Consider the following 24,603-nt stretch of genomic DNA (forward strand, 5'->3'; position numbering starts at 1 on the left):
CTAAGAACGGTTCCGGCAACTTTTGCTTCCGACTGCATACAGTGCAAAATCGGACTTGAACCGGGTAACCCCATTTTTGGCCCAATAAAATTATCGTTTGGATCCGGAGTGCGATTCACTAGCAATACGGGACTTTGATTGGCGGGAGAGGTCGTCGAGGTAAAATGTGTGCCAACCGTCGGTGTTACCATATTAATTTGATTTTAATTCTCTAAATCTTTGTTTCTTATTTAAAGAATACTTGAATACGTTTAGTCTTTAAATTACCAAAGTTAATAACGATGGTTTTTCCAAGATTGTTTAACTCTGCTTCACGCAATGCTTTCACTGCTGCTAAGCGTAACTTTGTTTTCAACAGAGGTTTAGCTTCAGCAGCTCCAGTCGCCGGTAAGGTTAGGTATGTAAAATTTTTAAAATGAAAATCAATCAATCGGACGAACACAGTCAATTCAAGCCATTGGGAGAGAATGGAGAGTGGAGGGAGAATAATAGGGCGAATTGGCGGTGAATTTGACCGATTCGACGGTGCAATTGGCAAACACGGACGCGGAAGGAAGAAAGGGAGGAATGGGAACACGGGGCAGAAGGAGCCCACGAAAAGAAGAGAACACCATCCTTGGAGAGCGACGAAGATAACTCGCTATGTGAGAGATTGATAGAAGTGGTGGTGTAGAGGAAACGAGTAGGGGGCCATATCATATAGGCGCCTAGGCGAGCTCGACCAATGAAATTTTTCACTTTTCGCGATCCGGGCCAATAGCATTTTGTACCGTGGTGGAGATTGGCACCACAACATAAATATATTTATGGACCATTATACTAACTGAGTGAATTATAGAGCTGTTATTGGTGCTGTTGTTGATATCCAATTCGACGAAGGTAACTTACCAGCTATTCTTAATGCTTTAACCCTTAAGAACGGTGACCAAGACTTAGTCTTAGAAGTCGCCCAACATTTAGGTGAAAACACCGTCAGAGCTATTGCTATGGATGGTACCGATGGTTTAGTTAGAGGTGCTCCAGTTAACGATACCGGTGCTCCAATTTCTGTTCCTGTTGGTCGTGAAACCTTAGGTCGTATTATCAACGTTATTGGTGAACCAATTGACGAAAGAGGCCCAATCAAGACCAAACAAAAGAACCCAATTCACGCTGATCCACCTTCGTTCGTCGAACAATCCACTTCTTCCGAAGTTTTAGAAACCGGTATTAAGGTTGTCGATTTATTAGCCCCATACGCCAGAGGTGGTAAGATTGGTTTATTCGGTGGTGCCGGTGTCGGTAAAACCGTTTTCATTCAAGAATTGATTAACAACATTGCTAAGGCCCATGGTGGTTTCTCTGTTTTCGCCGGTGTCGGTGAACGTACCAGAGAAGGTAACGATTTATACCGTGAAATGCAAGAAACTGGTGTTATTAACCTTGAAGGTGATTCTAAGGTCTCCTTAGTTTTCGGTCAAATGAACGAACCACCAGGAGCTAGAGCTAGAGTTGCTTTAACCGGTTTAACCATTGCCGAATACTTCAGAGATGAAGAAGGTCAAGATGTCTTGTTATTCGTTGATAACATTTACAGATTCACCCAAGCTGGTTCCGAAGTCTCTGCTTTGTTAGGTCGTATTCCATCTGCTGTCGGTTATCAACCAACCTTAGCCACTGATATGGGTTTATTACAAGAACGTATTACCACCACCAAGAAGGGTTCCGTTACTTCTGTCCAAGCCGTCTATGTCCCAGCTGATGATTTAACCGATCCAGCTCCAGCTACCACCTTCGCGCATTTAGATGCCACCACTGTCTTGTCTAGAGGTATTTCCGAATTAGGTATTTACCCAGCTGTCGATCCATTAGATTCCAAGTCTAGATTGTTAGATATTGCTGTTGTCGGTAAGGAACATTATGACGTCGCTTCCGGTGTCCAACAAACCTTACAAGCTTACAAGTCTTTACAAGATATCATTGCTATTTTAGGTATGGATGAATTATCTGAACAAGATAAGTTAACCGTCGAAAGAGCACGTAAGATCCAAAGATTCTTGTCTCAACCATTCGCTGTTGCTGAAGTTTTCACTGGTATCCCAGGTAAATTAGTTAGATTACAAGAAACCGTCAAATCTTTCAAGGAAGTCTTAGATGGTAAGCACGATCACTTACCAGAAAATGCTTTCTATATGGTTGGTGGTATTGAAGATGCCACTGCTAAAGCCGAAAAATTAGCTTCTGAATCTAAATAAGTCTAATTGCTCCAATGAAAGAAAATGATATATGACTTGAAGTTTAATTTATTTTGACATATTATTCAGTTTAGTTTTTGATAAAAATATTACGTTTATTTAGAATTGTAAATGCAAAAATTTATTATATTTTTCTAGTGTAGATAAAAGTTGCTTCTTTCGATTTTGAAAACAACACGTCGCACCGACAAGTGCTCGGGAGCGGCAAATAAATGGAAAAGTGATCTTTTTGATATCTTTACTCTTTCAGATATACTACTACAGAATACTATGTTTTCCTTAGCAAATGTACGTGTTGATTCGCATCGTAGTCAATTATCATGCCTCGGTTATTTATGGTTCAAATACTAACAAATATAGTCATTTTCCTTTCTTGATAGTGCCAGTATTAACTGGAAATCCATTATAGTAGGATTTACCGTTGGTCAGTTTTTATTTGAAAACTATTTAGATTACCGTCAGTACCAAGTCTTAAAGAGAACAACTCCTCCAGACACCTTAAAGGCCGAAGTTTCACAAGAAACATTCGATAAATCACAAGATTATTCCCGTGCTAAAGCTAAATTTGGCTTCCTTTCAGATTCGATTAACTTATTCCAAAATTTAGCTATCATCAAGTATGATTTGTTGCCAAAGTTTTGGAACATTGCTGGTACCTTAATGGCCAAGAGTTCTTTCATTCTTCCAAAATTTATGGGAGGTATCATTACGCAGTCATTATTTTTCTTATTTTCCACTCAGATTATTAGTACAATTGTTTCGCTTCCATTATCTTATTATTCTAACTTTGTTTTAGAAGAGAAGTATGGATTCAACAAGCTTACTGTTGGGTTATGGCTTACCGATAAGGTCAAGGGCATTGCTTTAGGTATTGCGCTCGGATCTCCTGTTGTTGCAGCTTTCTTGAAGATTATTGACTATTTTGGTGATTCTTTCATCTTGTATACCTGTGGATTCCTTTTTGTGGTTCAATTGGTGGGTATGACTATTTTCCCAACTTTGATTCAACCATTGTTTAATAAGTTTACTACCTTAGATGAAGGCGAATTAAAAACTGCTATTGAAAACTTGGCATGTGAACAAAAATTCCCTTTGACCAAGTTGTATGTCATTGACGGTTCAAAAAGATCTTCCCATTCTAATGCTTATTTTACTGGTTTACCATGGAGTAAACAGATTGTTTTGTATGATACTTTGATCAAGCACTCAACCAAGGAAGAAACTGTCGCTGTCTTGGCTCATGAAATTGGCCATTGGAAATTGTCACACTTACCACAAATGTTGGTCTTCTCCCAAGCTCATTTATTTTTAAGTTTCTCTATGTTTTCTGCTTTCATTCACAACAACTCTTTGTACTCTTCATTCGGATTTACCTCTGTTCAACCAATTATGATTGGGTTTATGTTGTTTAACGATATTTTCCAACCAGTTGAATGTGTTGCACAATTTGGTATGAATTTATTATCAAGAAAGAACGAATATGAAGCAGATGCATACGCTAAGAAATGTGGCTACTCGGATGATTTGGCCAAGGCATTGATTAAATTATTGAGTGAAAACTTATCAACAATGGATGCTGACTGGTTATATTCCTCGTACCATCATTCTCATCCAATTTTATCTGAAAGATTGCGTGCCATTAATTACGTTTCTAAAGAAAAAGTTGGTAAGAAAGATGAATGAATTATGATTCGATTATAATAATATTTATTTCGTCATCTATCATACATATATATACTAAAAATATATCTTCTTGTTAACATAAACTCATTAATATGTAGTACTTCTTTTGAATTTGTTATGTAATTCATAATACGCTGCTCTCATCTGAACATAACCTAAATGTATTTTACCTATTAAGTGATCAGCTAACCGTCTATCACTATCTAATCTTGATAAATACGCTCCACATTCTTCACAAACCTGTAATTTTTGCTGAGATGACTGACCAACGTTTTCCGCAATATTCCTGGCGGATTCTGCAAGCTGGTCTCTTTCTTTGCATAAGTCATTCAATTTTACACTTTCAAATAAACATTTCAAAGTTTCATTTTCTTTAATTAAACAGTCGATTTCTTGTGTCATTAAGCCTATTTTTGTATCCAAATTATCTAACTCCTTCGTCACCTTAGCGATTTTCTCTTTTTCTTCTGGGGTATGCTCCAAACGCTTCAAGGCTATTTCTATGTTTCGATCAATTTCATTTATATAAGTTTGTAGATGCTTATAGTATTCATATTCAAATTCGGGAAATGCCTCACCTTTCTTTCTAGTCCTGTACTCATATTCTAACTTGTGTTTCTCAAGATGTAATTTTGGGCATTTTCCTAGGTCTTGCTTCGTTCCAATGAATAAATCGTGTGGGCAAACTCCAACTAAAAAACTTTTGCACACCCTATGACTTGTCATTTCTGGATCTCTTCTCTTTACCGCTGGCGATATCAAGGCATCTTTACCCATCAATTGCTCTACGAGCTTTCTTTGTTCTTCTGCCATATATTTCTGCCTATTATTATCGTCAGCTCCAATTTGCAAACTAAGATTGTAATTTTCATATTGGCCTTAATGCCTGGTCGTGTATACTACAGACCATTTACTTGCACTATCATTAACCCCGTAATGCTTTCAACCCTTGTGAAAATAGCTATATTCACCATTTCTAGCTTGAAAACCACATATCTCACCATGGCTCAAGAAACCGCCTCGTATCATCTTGTGTAGTATGGAGTTGAAAAAAATAATTCTTGAGAACATGATCCCATGTGAGGATACTTAACAATTGATATCTACAAGAAGGCTTATGTAGATAAACATAAGACGCACTATCAGATGAATGGTCAATGTCTCGGATATTATGTATTTAACTTGTTTAATTATCTTGACGATTAATTTGACAATAATTTGGCAACTAGGTCACTTATTCTCTGCATGTTCCAAAATTCGCACTTATCTAATAACTGGCTGGAATTACGAAAGATAACCCAATATTTATTCTTCTTATATTTCTTTCAATTACAACGAAACGTATTATAAAGAACTCAGATGAAAATATGAAGAAATATCAATTAATAGGACGTAAAAAAGTCTTCACTAAATCGAAAGCAAGTGTGAATTATCCAACAGCACATCTTTGCTCATTACCAGTTGAGATATTGATGGAGGTATTTAATTGCTTGGAAAATGACTTGAAAACGTTATTGAAGTTATCCTTGGTTTGTAATAAGTTTCATTTGATAATCAACAAGAATTTTCTTTACAATAATATAATAATTACTAATCCCAGGAGGTTTTCTAAGTTTAGTCAAACTCACTTGCCTAGTGCATCTCATTCAATTACAAGAAGGTTTGGGTATAATGAACCGAGCAATAACATAAATTTGGTAAAATCCGTCCATTTCATAAATCCTCCTACCAGAAATTCAACCAACCGTAAGACAAAAATTGCGGGGACGTACGATGTGGAAAGTGTTCAAAGCACAGATGAAGAAGCCAGTTTCGATGAGTACATTCATTCATTTACAAATTTACTTAAAGAAGCATATGGACTAAAAACAATTACTATAAGTGAAATATCTCCAGAGTTTTCATTTCCCCATGATATACCGGGCGATTCATCCAGTGTATTTTCTAGTTTCAAGTCAAAAAGGCCGCCTAGAACCTTAGGCAAATTGGTACTAAAAGTACAGAGCGGCTGGTCAATACCTTTTAGAACCAGCCACATATCGTCGTTGTTTAATGTATATGGTGCGATAGATGAATTAGTCTTACATAATTTTGTTCTTGATGATCTGAAATTGACTTCTTCATCGAAGATTGGTGGTATCAACAAATTGGTTTTATTCTCCTGTATCTACTCGAATAGTTTATCCAAGAAGGTGCCGAACCAGAAAAAAAGATGCCCAGACATTCTTGCCGAAGTTACAGAGTTAAGATTATTGAATATTCTATCAGGAAGTGACTTATCGGTTATTGATGTTATAAAGCAAAATGGCAAATTGTCGAAATTAACTTTAGATCTCGACTCTCAAGTATTCTACCTGATGACAAAAAATTCTAGCAATGAAAAGCAATTCAATTTTGCTAGATATAATCTTTTTTTTAAATTACTTTGTTCGGGCCAAGGATTTTATGCCAATTTAACTGAATTAGAGCTAATAAATTTTGACCTTTTTGACAGTTTTAGACATAAACACAAAATAAAAGAGGAGGACGAAGATAATGATGACTGGGTTGCTCCTCTGACGGATACTTTTGAATCATTGTTGACTTATTTATCAACTATCCAGAACCTTTCAATTGTATTGAAGGAAAGGCCGAAAAAAGTTCGTACTTGTATCAAATGTGGGTTTACGAAAAGTGAACAACCAGACAAGAAAATTCATTCATTGAATAATAGAGAATGGTCGATTTTGTTACATCCTTTATTGTCAGAAAACGAAGACTGTACAGTAAAGATATTCGATCATAAGGGTAATAGAGTCTTTGTAAGATCTAAATATATATGAGTATTATTAAAGCCAAAGAGTAATTTCTAATACTATGAGATACACTAATAATTTACTTAGTAAATTGTGTATTGATGGGGAAGACCCAGCTGAAGAAATTGTTAGTATTCATTTGGTTCATAATATTCATTTGAAACCCTAGGTAAGTTCAAATGATAGTTTTGTCTTCAAGATGTGATAAAAAGTTATACTTACAGTTACGCTCTTTATCATTCTTATTATTCCTGACTATTTCTGCTCCTGACATATGATCGAAAATTATTTCCATAGAATCGTCTACAGCATAGGGTTCTCCTTTATAATTTAAAATATTGTAACTGGATATCAAATCATCTTCATTAAGTTCAACATACTTACCTCGTTCAACATCTATGTTAGAATACATAGGATCATTTGCAATTTTAGGAACAGTTTTATCTATATTCAAGTTTGAATAAGTTTTCTTACATTTCGGCAATGATGATTTTTGACTTCCTTTTAGGTTTCCGAGCGTATTCTGTATGAATTGGTAATTGTCGATAAGTGGGAGAGATTCAAATTGCGATTTTAATGCTATAAAGTCAGGTAGCACTTTTATATCACCATTATCCAATATGCTGACCAAGCCATAATTATTTGGTTCTTGAGAATATTCATATACTAATCCACCGCTAAATATTTTGTTCATCTTTGATGAATATAATGTTTGTACTTCATCAAACCTTCTAGGAAGTACTTCATTGCACCCATATCTAATGGTTGGTTAGTATTGGTTCTTGTGAACTTGGAAAAAATTTACATACTCAGAGAGGAATACCGGCCGCGAAAAAGAACTATAATCATTGGCAAGAATATTATATCCACTGGTGTAGAATGTCTGTTCTCCACACCATTGATATGAATTGACCCCATAAAAATCAACTGAATCTGTTACACTATCATCAACACATTCAAGATATTCTGAAAATGAAACTCGGTAATCTAAATCATCAGCTGCTGAATATCCTACGGGTATTTGACGAGGTGAGTTATAATCAATATACTTTTTGAGATTCCGTATTACTGCTTTGACGTATGTGGGTGAATTCTAAAATCATATGTTAGTTGTCTATATGAGCTTGATTCATCATTTAAATGACTTTTATAAGTAATTTATAAAGAGTTCATTAATTTAGTTCTATCTACGTACTTTGGCTGATATTTTATCATTGACGATTTCGTTCCCCGCGAAGAAACCAAGAGTATTATTGTAATATGAAAACTGTTCCACGACTTTATAGATATTTTTCAAATATTGCTCATTATATGTCTTCCATGGCTCATTTCTATTCAAGTGATGATTGGGCAAAGGTGAATTCACGTCAAGTACCAAATAAATGCCCGCTGCAGCCAACATTGACATACATATATCGTGGTTAAGATCTGCATTAATCGAATAAATACGAATGGTCTAATTTCTTGTTAGTATTCCTTATGTAGTCCTTTAGACAAATAAATACATACGTTGATCCCCAAATCCTGAAGCATTATTATATCTCGAACACATTCTTTTGGATCCGATAAAGGGTCCTTAGTATCTGTAACTCCTGAAGAACCCCCTGGTTGGTAATCAACTCCTTTGATAAAAAACTGATTGGTTTGTTAGTTGAATTCCAGAACCAATAAACGTATAAAACATACCGGCTCCTGTGTAACGCTGTCAACGAAAGACTTTCCTCGTATTGTAATTGGGTGAATGAAGGCCTCTACAGACTTCAAAATTAAGCATGTAATAACAAGAAAGCATCTCATATTGAATTATCTATTATGTTAAAGAGAAAGAAAGGTAAAGGCGGAAACCTAATATGCCTTTAAATAGGTGCAAAAACATGTACACAGAAGTGCAACCTCAAAAGTTTTATCTTAATTAGTACAAAAATTATTCGAATAATATTTTAAACAACGATAGAATGAATACTACATAATGGATATCAGCATTTTTAAGCCTTGAAGTTTATATATGAATACTATAACCAATATATTATGAAACATTATTACCATTAAAAAAACCAAGTGTTTATCTTTGTATAAAAAATTAGATACTTTCAAAGTATAACAATCTGCCTGCGTAGCGTAATGGTTAACGCGTTTGACTTCTAATCAAAAGATTGCGGGTTCGACTCCCGCCGTGGGTTTGTATGTGCGGATTTAGCTCAGTTGGGAGAGCGTCAGACTGAAGTCAACTTCAGTCCAGTTAATCTGAAGGTCCTGTGTTCGATCCACAGAATTCGCATTTTTTTTCTCTTCTAAGATTAGGAAGAAATAAAAAAGGTTTGTTAAGTATATATATAGGCGAAATCGATCAAAATATACAACAAGATAGTCGGTTAAATAAATGATAGCTGAGCTTAGATAACGAATAGTTTTATATTCATAGGCTATTCGATTAGCGGTGAAAAGATTAACTAACTAGGTAAAAATGTTATTATGCTATTATATTTCAACGTATTTCAGAACAGAGACCAAACCACTTTCTTTATTAGCCCAGCTAACATAATTGGGACTGTAGTGCAATACTTCACCATAGGCAGGGATTCTTTCATCCTCTGATTTATTCTCATTGTTGGCGTAACCTAAATTACCCCAAAAACATTCAACCTGTATTCCTAAATTGTTAAAATCTGTCGTATATGGAACATTGGTATTTTCATTTTCAGCCAGAACAGAATCCACGAATTTAGGCATCCATTGGAATCCAACATGATAAGGCTTATCCCAAGACAATTTGTTTAATTCTAGTTTATCGATTCCATTCAAATTTTTATAAATGTATGTACCCTTTTTATCTCTGGAGAAACCTTCTGGAAGATTAGCTAGTTGAAATTCAGATACTTCGAACGGAAACAACTTGTTCGATGAGTTCTCATAATTATTGTCTTCATATACTAAGATGGTTCTGACTAGGCTTTGTTTTGAATTCTCGAAGTTTGAATTATTGAAAGACAAGCGACAAACTCTATTTTCTGGTACATTAATTTTTATCTCCCCTGATAATAAGCCATAAGGGTAGTCGGAGGAAGAATTTTTCAAAACTTGTACGTCTAAATAGTCATTAAAATCAGTTACATCAGGCGATAAATTAGGCAGCAACAAAGTCTTATATGAACATAACTGCATACCATCTTGTAAGTTATTACACTCTAAGGATTCATTAGTTTCTTTAAGAGATGGTAGATCAAGCAAAACATTATTCATTGGAGATCCGTATCTTCCAAAAACATTAACAACACTTATATCTGAAGATTCATCCAAATTAATTGACTGAACAAATCTTAATTTCAAGGGATTCAATTGATCAAATGGGGATTTTAAAAATATGCTAATAAATCCCAGACAAAAAACTAAGACTAATGCTGTTACCAAGAGCCTATTGATCTTGAAAATAAACGGTAAGAATGGTATTGCTAATGTTACTGCAACTAATTGAATTAGATCAAAAATCAACTTCTCTGCGTTAAGTGATTCTTGAATCGATTTATTCAAACCGCTCAACAATAGCGATCCGGTGTTATAAACAATTAATGAAGATAATGGAACGATGACAACATACTGAATAGACCAGTCATAACTGAATGACTTACGCAAATTTTTCACTAGATTATTTGTGACTTGTGACAGCGAGGAATTTAAAGATACTGATGAATTTGACAGTATAGGTTCTCCTGATTCTAATTCTGCTTCATTTGAACCATAGTTGTTATGTTCTTCGCGAGAAAGCAAAGCTTGACAAGCTTCATCATCATTATTTCTAAGTTCATCAGGCGTAGTTTTTTTGAAAGACCAGCTAAATAAGCCAAATAATGCACCAATAGACTGTAATAAGAATAACATAATTAATGGAAACTCTCCAGTATGGTCATTTCCAATTTTATTTTTTGAAAGCTTATTTGTTGAAACTATCAATAAAACCCAATAAATAAACGAAGTTTGGATTATTAAGATCAATTTTTCATCATGATATAACCCCTTATATCCTTTGAAGATAAAGTTGATACCATTCAAAAATAAGTAATTTAGCAACAAAAACAACGAATATAAAGTAGACACAATCGAATCATATGAAGAATTTGGTAAAAACTCATTAATTGACGCAATCACGTTGTGAGTAATGATATTCAAAATACAAATGGAAAGCACAAGGGATACAGGGAATTTAATCGCATTAATAAAGCCAATGTGCCAATTCTTTTTGTAGTTAAAAATAATGACTAAGAGTGGCAAACTTATTAATGGAATAACAGCCAAGCACGTAACATTGATAAGTACCAACTGTGAAGCAGGAATAACAAAGAACCAATTGAAGAAACTCGAGAAGATAGCAAATTCACGGCTTTTTTCATCAGATTCTGGGGATGTATCCTCGTCATCCAAATCAATACGTTGGGAGGAAACAATTTCCACAAAATCCAACGAATTTGATAACATGTGCCACAACGATTTAATGTCGATATTTTTAATACTATCACTTGCAGTATGATATATATCTCTAGGCTTATAAAATGCCAAGTCAATCCCTCTTATTCCGCCATTTTCTTTATAAATCTTATAATCGGTTTCACTATGGATGAGATGATTATTAAATCCCTGTTGGAATAAAGATGTTCCGAATGGGTATCTCACATGCTTAAAATATTTAACAATACCATAATCAGTGCCCCTGAACAACACTGCTTTACCGCCTGCTCCTGTACCTTCTAAATTCAAAAAGTATCTCACTTGTTTAAACCACGGATGATGCAAGAACGACGTAGCACCCATTAAACCAAATTCTTCATTATTGTTAAAATTCAAGATAATAGTACGCATTGGCTGATCAATGCCATCTGAGCTATAATAATTAAGTATTCCCAACAACGACGCAATACCCATACCATCATCAGTTACACCAAAACTAGAAGGAACTGAATCAAAATGTGCGCTAACTAACAACGCCGGCAAACTGCTATCGCTACCATTTATTCTCACCAACAAATTATTACTTTCGTAATATGTCACTTGATTATACAAGTCGTTTTCAGTCTTGAATATGATATTATTGGTGTAATTCACATCGTTATCGCATTCGATAAACAAACTTTTCCCAATCAATTCCGTAATTTTTGCTTCAAGGTAATCGTGAACATAATCATTCCCTTTAGACGTATAAGGATGTTCTTCTTTGCCTATCTTCTGCAAGTCTAACCATGAATTATCTAAAATAGTTCTCTCCAAATTATTGGTAGGTAACTTAACAGAAAAATCAAGACTATTGCTCAATTCAACTAAAATTAACGTAGCAATAATTGTTATAAATACAAATAACGTAACAGAAGTCTTTCTATACCCAAATATTGCTCTAATAAATCTTATGAAGACATTTGGTTTCGATGACTTGTACGATGCTATCTGCTTGCTTTGTTGATGACTCCTATTTCCCGAAGCATTCGAAGTTTCAGATAATCTATGTGATGGACTGTTTCCAGTCCCCAGTTCGGTTTCCGCCATTTATAAGGTGATTAGAATGAAGTTTTCTTATCGTCGGCTTTTATTTACTAGTATAAACATGGCCTGTTTAGAGGATGGGGATGGGGAATAATTGTCAAGCGCGCACCTTCATCAAAATGTAAATTCTTACATACTTTCTCTTCAACGTTCTTAAGCAATTGAAGAATTAGAGACTTAAAAAAGACGTTAAGATATACAAAATGCCAGAATTTGCCCCATTAAAGAATGATTTAATTCTTAGAGCAGCTAGAGGTGAAAAGGTTGAGAGACCACCTATGTGGATCATGGTATGTACATTCACTTCTTTATGCTGATTACAGCTACTAACAATGTAATAGAGACAAGCAGGTCGTTATTTACCAGAGTATCATGAAGTCAAAGGAAAGCTTGATTTTTTCGAAACTTGTAGAAATGCAGAAATAGCAGCGGAAATTACTATTCAGCCAATAGAGCATTTCAATGGTTTAATCGATGCAGCTATTATCTTCAGTGATATTTTAGTTATTCCTCAAGTTATGGGATTTGAAATTGAGATGGTTGAAGGTAAAGGGCCAGTATTCGTGGATCCATTGAGATCGCCAAAGGATTTGTCAAGGGTTAATTACAAACCCGATATATTGAAGGGGTTGGATTGGGCGTTTAAAGCAATCACCCTTACAAGAACTAAATTGAATGGACGTGTTCCATTATTAGGGTTCTGTGGTGCGCCATGGACTTTGTTGGTGTATATGACCGAAGGCCAAGGTTCAAAAATGTTTAGATATGCCAAGGAGTGGATATACGAGCACACCGAAGAGTCTCACAAATTATTACAAGCTACAACCGATGCATGTATTGAGTTCTTGGCTCAGCAAGTAGTTGCCGGTGCCCAAATGTTACAAGTTTTTGAGTCGTGGGCTAGTGAATTAGGACCTAACGAGTTTAATGAATTTTCATTACCATACTTGCGTCAAATCAGTGAGAAATTGCCAAAGAGATTACAAGAGTTAGGAATTACCGAAAAGATTCCTCTTACTGTCTTCGCAAAGGGTGCATGGTATGCTTTGGATTCTCTTTGCGATTCTGGTTATGATACCGTTTCTTTAGATTGGTTGTACAAGCCAGAGGATGCTGTTAAAGTGGTCAATGGCAGAAGAATCACCTTACAAGGTAATTTAGATCCTGGTACTATCTATGGTTCTGATGAAGTTATCTCTAAGAAAGTTGAACAGATGATCAAAGGGTTTGGTGGTGGAAAACAAAACTACATTATAAACTTTGGCCATGGTACTCACCCATTTATGAAGCCTGAAAAAGTGGAGCATTTTTTGAAAGAGTGCCATAGGTTTGGCCTGCAATAGGTAAATGATAGTTCGCTTTCATCTATAGACTTTTCAAACTTTGGTTTGTCTTGACTGTATAAATGTTGTTTAATTTTTTAGATTGTAAATATAAAATGAATCACTTTTTTGGTTAGTGTCTCTTACCTTAGTATGACTCGATTTATTGATGCGAAAAAGTCAAAAATTGAAGTTTTTACTTCGAATCTTAGTACAAACTAGAAGAAGACTCACATTATAATATGGATAAAGTGAATAATACCGATATAGATGCTAATGATCTGTACTTGTATGACTTACCAGAGAAAATTCTTGGGTCATTGGAATTGATTTATTTTGATTCTTCAACCACAGTCGTTCCATCGCAATCTGTACCATCCACATCGACACAAGTGGTAGAGGTTAATACAGATACTAAAGAGGATAAGCCTATACAGAATATCAGTGTATGTTCTGTTTGCAAGCCTCAATATGATTTGAAAGCAACACAAAATGAGAAGAGAGATCATTATAGATCAGATTATCATAGATTGAATTTGAAAAGATCAATCAGTAATTTGCCACCATTATCAGAATCAGAATTTGACAGGCTCATTGAAGAAGAGTCAATAGAAAGTATATCTGGTTCGGATGATAGTAGTGAAAGTGAATCAGAGGATGAGTTATCCTCGTCTACCAAGTTAGACACAATAATCGAAAAATTTGATAGCGTATCAATTGACAAGAATGAAACAAACGATGACGAGGAAGAAGGAACAATTAGTTATTTGAATACTAATTCTCCTTTTATTTATTTCAAATCTATATTAATTCCAGAAGGAAAAGTCTTCGGTGTGTATAAATCTGTTTTCACTGAAAGACAATTACAAGAAGACCCAGTGGAGACTCTTCGTTCATTCTCAAATCCACCTATCAAGACGAAGAAATCTGCCCTTCTCATGATTGGTGGTGGCCATTTCGCAGGCGCAATTATTTCACATATACCTAAGAACATCAAAGGTAATGCTCCTAATTTCAAAGAGTCGAAGCAAGAGCAATTAACAAACATAATAGAATCTAAGACTTTTCATAGATATACTACAAGGAAAAAGCAAGGTGGATCTCAAAGCGCAAGTGATAATGCTAGAGGTAAAGCAAACTCGGCTGGGTCTAGCATTCGTAGATACAATGAGCAAGCGCTCACACGGGAAGTTAGAGACTTATTGATGTCATGGAAGGGTCATATTGATGATTGTACAAATATTTATATAAGAGCGAATGGTCCATCAAGTAGGAGAATTCTTGTGGGATATGATGGTTGTGTTTTACATACCAGCGATGATAGGATAAGAAGCTTTCCATTTACTACGAAAAGAGCAACGACATCAGAATTAAAGAAAGCATGGTCAAACTTATCGTATTTGACTATTCATGATATGCCAAAATCAAATGAAAAGTTAAAGAAAAGGTTACAGAAACAAAGGGATAACTTGAAAAATTCTCAGCAGCAACATTCAAAGAAACCTGAAGAAATTGTTCTCGATGAAAATGATAAACATTCCAATGAGTTGATAGGCTTTTTAAAGAAATCAAAAGCTCCAATGTTAGTCAACTATATTCATAAAAACAATTTGTCCCCTAATCATGAACTATCGCCTAAAGATCAATACGTTCATAATCCGACTTTATTGCATTTCGCTTCATCTCAAGGTTTATCACATATGGTGCAAGTATTAATCGTTAACCTTAAAGCTGATCCAACTATTTCTAATCAATTCGGTAAGACACCGTTTGAACTAGCAGGAAATACAGCAACAAGAAGAGCATTTCAAATAGCAAGATATTCTTTAGGTGAGGACTACTGTGATTGGCAATTATCAAAAGTAGGTAGTCCCAAATCAAAAGAGGAAGTTGAAAGAGAACAAAAAGAAGAACAAAAGAAAATAGACGAAGATAAGAAGAAAATGATAGAAGATGAGTTAGCAAAACGCACAGAAATGGAACAGAAAAAACCGACGTACTCATCAGGCGGAACTTTGGGTAGTGGTAAAATACCTAGTTCTTTAACTGAAACTAGCGGCCTTTCTGAACAGCAGAAGATGAGAATAATGAGAGAACAAAGAGCAAGAGCAGCTGAAGCCAGGATGAAAAGAATGCAAGGAAATTAAATTTAGGTTCTATAATTCTATAGATTTCTATACTGATGTGCAATTTGTAACTTTAGTAAGCATATATGTAATTGGTATTGGCATTGATCTCTCCTTTGACTTCTGAATTATATTTTTTGTAACCATGTCACCACAATCTAGCTGCTCAGATACATTAACAGGATTATAATGCTTATAATCAATTAAAGCATTGATCATACTAGCCTGCTGCCTTTTCGGTTTTTGATCTTCTTGTTTATAATCCAATGCTGTAATCCAGCCTCCAGGGTTATTAGTTTCTTCATCGGCATCGTCCGAATCAATATCAATTGAAAGAGGATTGATATCTTCTCCTATGCCAGAACAGTCACATTGCAATAAATCATGCGTGTTAGATAACGTTTCTTCATTAACTGTGAATAAATCTTTCAAGTCATTCATATCAAATAAATTCAGTTTTGAATCGGTTTTGTTATCCAAGAATTTATCACTTAGGTTATTCTTCATCATTTGACGTTGGAAGATTTTTTCATCGATACAACCTGTGGTCATAATTCTATAAATAAATACAGGCTTTGTTTGTCCATCTCGATGGATCCGTGCCATTGCCTGTAAATCAATCGATGGGTTCCAATCATTATCAAAAAGAATTAGTCTTGATGCTCCGATTAAGTTCAATCCTACTCCCCCAGACTTTGCGGATAATAAGAAAACTGAATTCGTCAGTACAGGTTGCTTATTGAAATCATTAACTAGCTTATCCCGTAATTTATTTGGAGTTGAGCCATCTAGTCTCAGGAATGATATATTTAGCTTGTGTAAAATAGTTTCAAGTAAATCTAAAGTTTGTGTATAATTAGATATAAGTACTGTCTTATCACCAATCTGATTAATCTCAATTAGTAAAGGTATTAGAATGTTGACTTTGCTACTTGCAGTCTTTTTCGACAACGTGGTTAAATCAATAGTAGAATCGTGTTCATTCTCTATTAACGAGTTAAATAGTTTATCTTGAAACAATAAACTCGGAGAATTGCAAATTTTCTTGAACAAAGTTATCAAAGTCAACGAGTTATTATCTTCTCTTAGCAATGCATTAAATTTCTTAGAATCCAATACAAATTTAAATAACGCTATCTGAAGTTCAGTGGGCGGACAAAATAAAATGATATCAGTCTTTTCTGTCAAATAACCCGAAAGAATACTACTAGTACGACGCAATGTAAACTCTTTAGTTAGTTCGATTAGCTCGTTAGATTTGATTTCTCCTCGTTTTATTGTATCTTTATTAATACAGTTTACTTCTCTTGATCTGAGAATTGGCTTAATGAAATCCTTTTGGAAAGATTGGAACGAACCCAATACAGAAGGGTTTATAAAATTTATAATATTATAAAATTCTACCAAATCATTCTGTATTGGCGTTCCTGTAAGCAAAACCTTTTTTGATATATTCATGTCATTAAGGACTTTCAAAACCTTATTCGAGCTATTCTTAAGCCTGTGACCTTCATCACAGACTAGCATATCAAAGTCGATAGTTGATAATTCATTTTGACATGATAAGACCTTTTCGTAGCTCATTATTAAGACTTGATATATTCTAGTCTTACCAAAACTTTTAATTTCCTGTTTATCCTTGCTTGCATTTTGTTTATTGTTTACAGTGAGAACACCAATCCTATTGATGTTTAACCACTTCTTGAATTCTTTTTTCCAGTTACCAATTAATGTGACAGGACAAGTAATTAATACCTTCTTACAAATTGGAGATATATCTTCAGAATAAGGGGTTTGTTTTAGTAGGGTCCATATGAGTGTAATTGTGGTAAGGGTTTTTCCCAAACCCATTTCGTCAGCGAGTAAAGCACCATTTCCTTTGAAATTCTTGAATCCCATTAAGCACTCGTAGACGAAAGAAACTGCTTCACGTTGGTGGGGTCTTAGCAATCTTGAAAGAACAGGGTCGACTACCACATCAATAGTTTCTTCACGCGTTTTATTGGGTGGTCTGGTCATAATAAGAGAATGCTCTGCGTCAGGATCATAAAGAGGGTTTCGGTTGCTCGTTGAAACTCTAGCAGTACTCTGTGCATTCGATATTCCTAGGGGGACTACCTTCTTAAACTGGTTTCTAGGCGGCGCTGGAATATGATGCAGGGGAACTTTATTTTCTTGACCTACGTCTTGGGAATTGTTTAGGGTTGTTTTGTCTGCAATCTCGTAATCTATTTCTAGTTCGTAGGACCCTAATGCGATGATTCCCTCAGTCTTGGTCTTCGACGTTTTCCCCATTTGCTTATAATTTCCATTGCCTTTGACATCGCATTTGAATGTAATACCCGAACTACTGACGACTATTAAGCCATCTCCATCCCACGTTTTATTCTTCTTATTGGTGAACTTTCTCCATTGAACCATATACATCCTTACCGATTCCTCATCTTTGGGACCAGGCGCTAAAACACTGGGCGAGTCTTCAGCTTTCATGACATTTGAGCCAATTTTCGGCCTTTTATATGCCTGGCGGCTCAGCTCGCTGGATGCTGCGCGATAAGGACTGGCTTCTTTATCTTGCGATACTTTGGCATCAACACATTGATTAATTGGGGCAGGAGAGCTTGATTTCGCGTCTAATGACGATTGAGACAGATCAATACGCCGTGGTGGCTTGAATGCTGCTCTTAATCCTGATTTATACATTCAGTATTGTCAATTGTTCAGTTCAAAATATAGATCAAATTGCCTATTTTATATTTGTATTTTCAATGCGACGCGATTTCTGCCACTATATAATACAATTCATCACAATACAATGTTGATTAAAACGCAAAATAGATGCAATAATATACACAAACAAAATAAGCTATATAACAATCATTTTCTTTGAAATGTATTTGTACATATTGTTATAAATTAGCTTCTTTCTACCGGTGCCATAAAGACTCTTAAATATCCAACACAGTACGTTGGAAAAGCTTATTGACCCCTTTTTCCCCCAGTTTTCAAAGAGATTGGACACTTATATTTTGCACCGTATCAGTACCAGAAAGATAGTAGTAACCTCTTGATAAGAGAAACATGGTATTAGAAGGAATGTAGAAAATAATGCCGTAACCAATAAATAATGCAAACGAAAGGAAAAAAAAGTCTAAATGGTTAGTAATGTCTTCTTGATATGATTCAAGATCACTAATTTGTAGTAAAATACATACGCAAGCACATTCGTTCAGGCTTTGTCAACATGACATATGGGAATGAATACCAGTACATATCGAATAGTTTAGCTGGAGAATAAGACATGTTTTAATTTTTCGTGTATAGGGGTCTCTGGTTTAATTAATGTTCAAAATTTAATAATCTGACTTTGACTTTGACGTTGACTTTGACGTTAACTTCTCGTAGTTATATTTGGCTCTTTAGTCTTTTTACTTGCGTTTGCGATAGTATTAGGTTGGATTAGTAGTATTTTATTGAAGAATGGCCGTGGACACCGATGTATGATAGATGAGAACGGCCTTCAATGGATAGACGCACGACGCGATCGAATTTTTCATTCTTGTGATTAAGAGAAGATCATCGCTTAGACCCACTACAGAAGTACTTCGTATAAGTGGTTTATTGGAACTACGAGAGTTAGAGCAGGTTATGAAGGAAATATTAGATCTCATTGGGAAAAAAAACCAGGAAGAATTGGAAAATGGTGTGAAGAAAATGTTGAGTGAGGAAGACGTAAAAACGGTTGAGCAATATCTTATTGTAAATAAAGAAGTACGACCAGAAGAATTGAAGAAGATATTCCCAAGTTTGTATTCGACATTGATCAATGCTGACTCGGTGGATAGTGCACGGATACTATGTAGCGATACATTATGTATTTGGATGTTGAGAAGCATCAAAATGATGAGAATGCAGCATGCGGAACAATTGTGTGAAGTGCTAACCGAAGATACTAGTAGCAGGATATTTGAGTATATCATGGATTTTTTGGAAAGTGGTACAGGCCCACTTGTAAACTCTTTGGTGTCATTATTGCATAGGTTGATAGGATTCTGTAAGGTATTAATGCCATTACATGTGGACTTATTTCATCGATGGGTAGATCAGGCGATGAAGTTGCCGTGTACATCTAGGAACCTTTACTTCTTAGTCGACATATTGTCCAAGGAAATAAACAAGCAGTACATATTGACAGAACACGAAAGATTTACCGAGAGATGCATAGGGATCATGTGGTCGAATCCATTGGCCAATGCAGCTAGCAAGGCATTTGTATCGATTTACCAGAGATTATATGAAAAGGGTCACGACGAAGAGTGGATGGACAAATGGCAAGGGTTAGTGATGAACGGACTAAATGAGAAGGATTTAAGCCGGAATATTCAGGTATATTTATTACCGTTATTGTTCAAAATTTCACCCAAGTCATACGGTATATTTATAGAAAGGAATTTGTCCCTCCATATAAATGACTTATCGAACTCAGAAATTGACATATACCTTGGGTTATTGAAAGTCGGCCAGGATTTAGCTTTGATGCCTGAAACTCTTCATAAACTGAACACAATTGTACCATTTGACTATATCACCCTGCTTTTGACACACGAGGAGTCCAAATTTAGAATCAGTTCCTTCGCATTACTAGTTGGGTCGGCAAAGGGCTCTCAGCCGATACAAAAGCAAGTTTACGATGTATTGATCGATAAAAATATTTTGCAGATATTTTTCATGGATTGTGATAGTGTTGAGCTTAGAAACGATTTTGCTTCATTATTAAGACAGTTTTTGATTCGTATTAGAGACTCCATGTACTCTTTATCACGAGATTTAGAGAAGATACGCAAGAAGAACTATGATTTGTCTAAACAGGATGAATTACAGGAATTGATCACATACGGATATGACTTTTTAACTTGGTTTCTCAATTTCTTAAAAAGAAACTTCATACCAGGATCATCATACGCTCAATTATCCTTAAGTATGAAGCTGTTACAGATACTAGTAGATTTAAATTTAGATAATGTCCCTAGGTCTCAAGCGTACGACAAATTATCTACAAAGACCAAAATAAAGATAAGCAATAATAAAATGGTATTTCCATTTTCTATTGAAATATTCGATGGTCAATTATTACGGTTGATAATTGATAATATTACTAACAATTATGAAGATATACGGGATACTAGCGTCAATCTCTTGTTAGGTTGTTCAGAGAACATATTATCAGAAAACATATTATCTGCAGAGCAGGATATTATCGATAAAGCCTTAATTACTCTTACCGAATTAAAGGGTAAGAAGAGTGAAGGTGGTGCAAAGGTTTTGCAATTTTTAGCCCAATTATACGACCACATTGACGACGTTGTGAGATTGAAAGGCTTAATAAATACACTTAAAGATAAATTAGATTTTGGTCTAAACCACGAATTTAACAATGAAAAACTTCCTAGAGAACAGAGAGTCCATGGTATATTCACAGCCTTGAAATTGATTTTCCAAAACATCGATAAAAAGAGATATAGTGTTGAAACGCCATATTGGACAGGTCAATTCTCGCATATTTTTAGTCAAGTTACAAAAATTTGGCTACAAACCAAACCATTATTATCTAATGCAACAGACGATAACGAAGGTAATGATCTGTCTGAAGACAAATTAGTTTTGAACTATAGCTGGAAAGCAATTAAGGAATCCACAGCCTTACTTAGCACTATTTTGGAAATAAGTAACCCCGAAAAAAATGCCCTTATAGATAAGATTACCTTTCTTTCAGGTGCAAATTTAATAATGGATCAATTGGCATCAGTTAAACACCGTGGTGCATTCTCTTCAGTTTATCCGTCTTTTGTCTCTGCTTGCGAAATATGTTTCAAAAGCAATGATCAAGAGCTTGCAAGCAAGCCAAGCTTATGGTTGAAGCAGAACATCAAATTAATCAAATCAAAGACTCAATATATTAGTAGAAGATCAGGGGGCTTGCCATATCTCATTACGGCTATTTTGACAGCTGAAAAATCTTACAATAAGTCCAAAGAATACAAAGATCTCATTGATTACACTTTTGAGGAATTAATAAGCATTGCTAAGGAGGAATATATACAAAATGCTGATGAAAAAATGGACATTCCTCAAGTTCATGCTTTCAACTGTATCAAACACATATTTATTGATTCCCAACTATCATCACTCTGTACTCCATACGTCAACCAAGTTTTGACATTATCATTAATAAATTTTTATAACCCTACATGGGCAATTAGAAATTGTGCAGTAATGTTGTTTACTGCATTACAAAATCGTTTATTTGGTACATCCAAGTTAGGTGAACTTCTACCATGCATATCTTCAAGATTATTCTTTGCTAAATACAATGGCATTGAAGATATTTTGTTTCAAAACTTAGTTGATGCTTCCGCTGCAGTTGAGCAAGATACGAAATTTAATGTAATATTTCCGATATTGACTATTCTTTCTAGATTAGAAAATACATCAACTTTCGATCCCAAGTTGCAAAAGTTTGAAACCTTATTAATTAAATGTCTGCATCATAAATATTGGAAAGTACGTGAAATGGCTGCCAAATCATTGGCAGCAATTCTATTACCAGATAGCCTTATACCAACTATACGTATTTTAATTGACAATTGTCATCATTCTCACGGAGACTTTAATTCCATTCATGGGAATTTATTGTCAATTTTAGAAATTATTAAGAGAATTGAAACAAAGTTACCAGATTATAGGTTAACCGATAGAGAAGCAAGCAACATATTTGAACATACAATCGAATTTCTTACAGATAGCGACATGTTTTCATGGTCAACAGCTAAATGCTTCGTGGATATTGTACGTTGCATTTTAATGAATAACTTTGAAATTTCACTTGGAAATAATAATTTAAATATCATCGGCAATTTCATAATACGGAACTTAACGACTGATATATTCGATAACACTCTAAATGGGGCCAGACAGTTACTTCTCTCTGCAATGACAGAACTCGTATTTTCTCAATACTTGAAAATAGGAAGAACAGAAGACATAATTGATTTAATTAGACTATGTTTGCTCTCTAGGGATGTTTACGAAGTTCAATTAGTAGCAATTCGTTTTTGTGATTCTCATATAAACCACATTATTGAAATGGATAGTAATAATTACTATACTGCAATTCTTGAAGAGCTATGGGATTTAGTCAAGGACGATTCATGTTGGAGTTTTGTTAGATCTAACGCTTTAGAGTTGATAAGAAAGGTTACGTCTAGAGGAGAAGAATTAGAGAGAGAAGAGTTACGTTCCAAAATTGAAATATTAATTTCATTTACCCTGAAGGAGTACAGTGAAGACTCCAATTCGAAAGCGTTAGAGGCATTAGGACCTTTGATAGGTCAAATTTCTGGCTGCGCTAATGATGACGAGACAAGCAATTTGCAAAGATTTTTGGATTTGGCGTATGAGTTTGCTAGCGATGGAAGACCTGCTATAGCTAGGTTATCGTCAGTGAATGCTATTATTGCGTTTGTCACAACTACCATGAAGAAAAGGGAACATGGTCCTTGTGTTGCCAAAGGAGTCTTTATGCTTTACTTGGCGTTATACGATGATGATGACGATATTCGATATGAATCTGCTAAATGCTTATCACACTTTTTCGCTTTTGAATTCACCATGGTGCCAACAGCCATAACTGCCGTCTTCGGGCCAAACTTCTTGGCGAAATTTGGATCCGTTATTAGCGAACCTATATTTGTTGACAATTTTGTCAACTCTAAACCACAACTCAAGTGGAAATTAACACAGGCTGATGCACAAACCGAAGATTCATTATTCGACGTCGAGAGCATGAATTTATACAGAAACGATATTCAAACACGTCAGACGGCTATTCACTTGCTTATGGCGTGTAACCTGATGGAACCCATAAATAATGAGTCTGTCGTTAAATTAACTGAAAAAGTTAATAAAGACATGTACTATATAATTGACTTTGTCGCCAGAAAAGGTCATGATGGCTATATTGGGTGGTGTAAGGATGAATTCATATTCACAAGCATTTTAGAAGGTACATTAAATGTGAAAGCTGTTATTAAACTTACTAATGATACAGAGCTTAATGAGAGACTTGAATTTCTTTGGAAGTTATTTGATAAGCACCAGGTGCATTATATGGTCAAACATACTTCGGACTTCTTTATTTGTACATAGTCAAATAGACTGCAAAATTCTAACCCTATTAGAAAGGTAGTGTAAATAAAAACTTATAATTGCGGGTAACCACTGAAAAATTCTGAGAATAAAAACTTGTTCGAATATAAATTCTTAAGCTTATTTTTATATTATTATTCTGATAATTTTGATAATTAGAAAATACAAACATATTGTTTAAGGTAAGTCTCAGCTTCATGCTAATTGAGAAGAGCTATCTTTAGGATTAATTTACTGATGAATTATTAATACAACAATGAATTTCTTCACCTGAATCACCATGTGGAATAAAAATAATATCAGAGCTTTTTAACACTGAATCTTAACCCTAAAAATATTGCTTTTCTTGGAATGCTTTTAATATAGCACATCATCATACTAACAATAATCAGTGAAAACTTATCTAGTTGTTAATAGCAAATAATAAACAGAAACTCCCCAAACTAATTTTACTGTAGACTAACTTTTATTTCTTGGAATGAGCTCTTTCTTAACATTTTAGAAGACATAAACACCTCTTACAGAACATCTTAAAGTCGTAAACACCTCTTGCTAAAACACACTATAGCTTAAATCTTATCCCATCTCTTTGAACAAAAAAATACATCACGTGACTTACGATGGCATCACTATCAGACCAACTAGTTGCACAACCTAGTAGTTCTGATTTGTAATTACGAGCCTTCTAAATCAAACTTATTCTACATATTAT

At 34.9% G+C, this 24,603-nt stretch overlaps 10 protein-coding genes and 2 non-coding genes across 12 annotated transcripts; 8 read left to right on the forward strand and 4 right to left on the reverse strand. All coding sequences in view use genetic code 12, as the record gives it.

Moving 5' to 3' along the window:
- Nucleotides 1-281: 281 nt before the first annotated feature.
- Nucleotides 282-2,234, forward strand: DEHA2F06226g (DEHA2F06226p; the record flags this gene model as incomplete). Its single annotated transcript, XM_460631.1, has 2 exons — nt 282-397; nt 839-2,234. The coding sequence occupies 2 exons, from the start codon at nt 282-284 to the stop codon at nt 2,232-2,234; spliced, it is 1,512 nt and encodes a 503-aa protein (XP_460631.1).
- A 270-nt stretch (nt 2,235-2,504) lies between these two features.
- Nucleotides 2,505-3,917, forward strand: DEHA2F06248g (DEHA2F06248p; the record flags this gene model as incomplete). The annotated part of the gene is made up of 2 exons (XM_460632.1): nt 2,505-2,522; nt 2,595-3,917. The coding sequence occupies 2 exons, from the start codon at nt 2,505-2,507 to the stop codon at nt 3,915-3,917; spliced, it is 1,341 nt and encodes a 446-aa protein (XP_460632.1).
- An 87-nt stretch (nt 3,918-4,004) lies between these two features.
- On the reverse strand, nt 4,005-4,730 carry DEHA2F06270g (DEHA2F06270p; the record flags this gene model as incomplete). The annotated part of the gene is made up of 1 exon (XM_460633.1): nt 4,005-4,730. One exon carries the CDS (start codon nt 4,728-4,730, stop codon nt 4,005-4,007), a length of 726 nt encoding a protein of 241 aa, XP_460633.1.
- Nucleotides 4,731-5,284: 554 nt separating this feature from the next.
- Nucleotides 5,285-6,739, forward strand: DEHA2F06292g (DEHA2F06292p; the record flags this gene model as incomplete). Its single annotated transcript, XM_460634.1, has 1 exon — nt 5,285-6,739. The coding sequence occupies one exon, from the start codon at nt 5,285-5,287 to the stop codon at nt 6,737-6,739; it is 1,455 nt and encodes a 484-aa protein (XP_460634.2).
- A 6-nt stretch (nt 6,740-6,745) lies between these two features.
- On the reverse strand, nt 6,746-8,509 carry DEHA2F06314g (DEHA2F06314p; the record flags this gene model as incomplete). Its single annotated transcript, XM_002770709.1, has 6 exons — nt 6,746-6,828; nt 6,935-7,470; nt 7,522-7,805; nt 7,908-8,168; nt 8,222-8,347; nt 8,399-8,509. 6 exons carry the CDS (start codon nt 8,507-8,509, stop codon nt 6,746-6,748), a joined length of 1,401 nt encoding a protein of 466 aa, XP_002770755.1.
- Nucleotides 8,510-8,819: 310 nt separating this feature from the next.
- Nucleotides 8,820-8,892, forward strand: DEHA2F06336r. The gene has a single exon. It is a non-coding gene; the product is annotated as a tRNA-Arg (tRNA).
- A 7-nt stretch (nt 8,893-8,899) lies between these two features.
- DEHA2F06358r lies at nt 8,900-8,990 on the forward strand. The gene is given in 2 exon segments: nt 8,900-8,937; nt 8,954-8,990. It is a non-coding gene; the product is annotated as a tRNA-Phe (tRNA).
- A 200-nt stretch (nt 8,991-9,190) lies between these two features.
- DEHA2F06380g (DEHA2F06380p) lies at nt 9,191-12,241 on the reverse strand (the record flags this gene model as incomplete). The annotated part of the gene is made up of 1 exon (XM_460635.1): nt 9,191-12,241. One exon carries the CDS (start codon nt 12,239-12,241, stop codon nt 9,191-9,193), a length of 3,051 nt encoding a protein of 1,016 aa, XP_460635.2.
- A 200-nt stretch (nt 12,242-12,441) lies between these two features.
- Nucleotides 12,442-13,581, forward strand: DEHA2F06402g (DEHA2F06402p; the record flags this gene model as incomplete). The annotated part of the gene is made up of 2 exons (XM_460636.1): nt 12,442-12,528; nt 12,580-13,581. The coding sequence occupies 2 exons, from the start codon at nt 12,442-12,444 to the stop codon at nt 13,579-13,581; spliced, it is 1,089 nt and encodes a 362-aa protein (XP_460636.2).
- A 221-nt stretch (nt 13,582-13,802) lies between these two features.
- DEHA2F06424g (DEHA2F06424p) lies at nt 13,803-15,707 on the forward strand (the record flags this gene model as incomplete). The annotated part of the gene is made up of 1 exon (XM_460637.1): nt 13,803-15,707. One exon carries the CDS (start codon nt 13,803-13,805, stop codon nt 15,705-15,707), a length of 1,905 nt encoding a protein of 634 aa, XP_460637.2.
- Nucleotides 15,708-15,734: 27 nt separating this feature from the next.
- DEHA2F06446g (DEHA2F06446p) lies at nt 15,735-18,389 on the reverse strand (the record flags this gene model as incomplete). Its single annotated transcript, XM_002770710.1, has 1 exon — nt 15,735-18,389. The coding sequence occupies one exon, from the start codon at nt 18,387-18,389 to the stop codon at nt 15,735-15,737; it is 2,655 nt and encodes an 884-aa protein (XP_002770756.1).
- Nucleotides 18,390-19,400: 1,011 nt separating this feature from the next.
- Nucleotides 19,401-23,891, forward strand: DEHA2F06468g (DEHA2F06468p; the record flags this gene model as incomplete). The annotated part of the gene is made up of 1 exon (XM_460639.1): nt 19,401-23,891. One exon carries the CDS (start codon nt 19,401-19,403, stop codon nt 23,889-23,891), a length of 4,491 nt encoding a protein of 1,496 aa, XP_460639.2.
- Nucleotides 23,892-24,603: the final 712 nt, after the last annotated feature.

The sequence above is a fragment of the Debaryomyces hansenii genome (assembly GCF_000006445.2).
Source record: "Debaryomyces hansenii CBS767 chromosome F complete sequence".
Taxonomy (NCBI): Eukaryota; Fungi; Ascomycota; class Pichiomycetes; order Serinales; family Debaryomycetaceae; genus Debaryomyces; species Debaryomyces hansenii.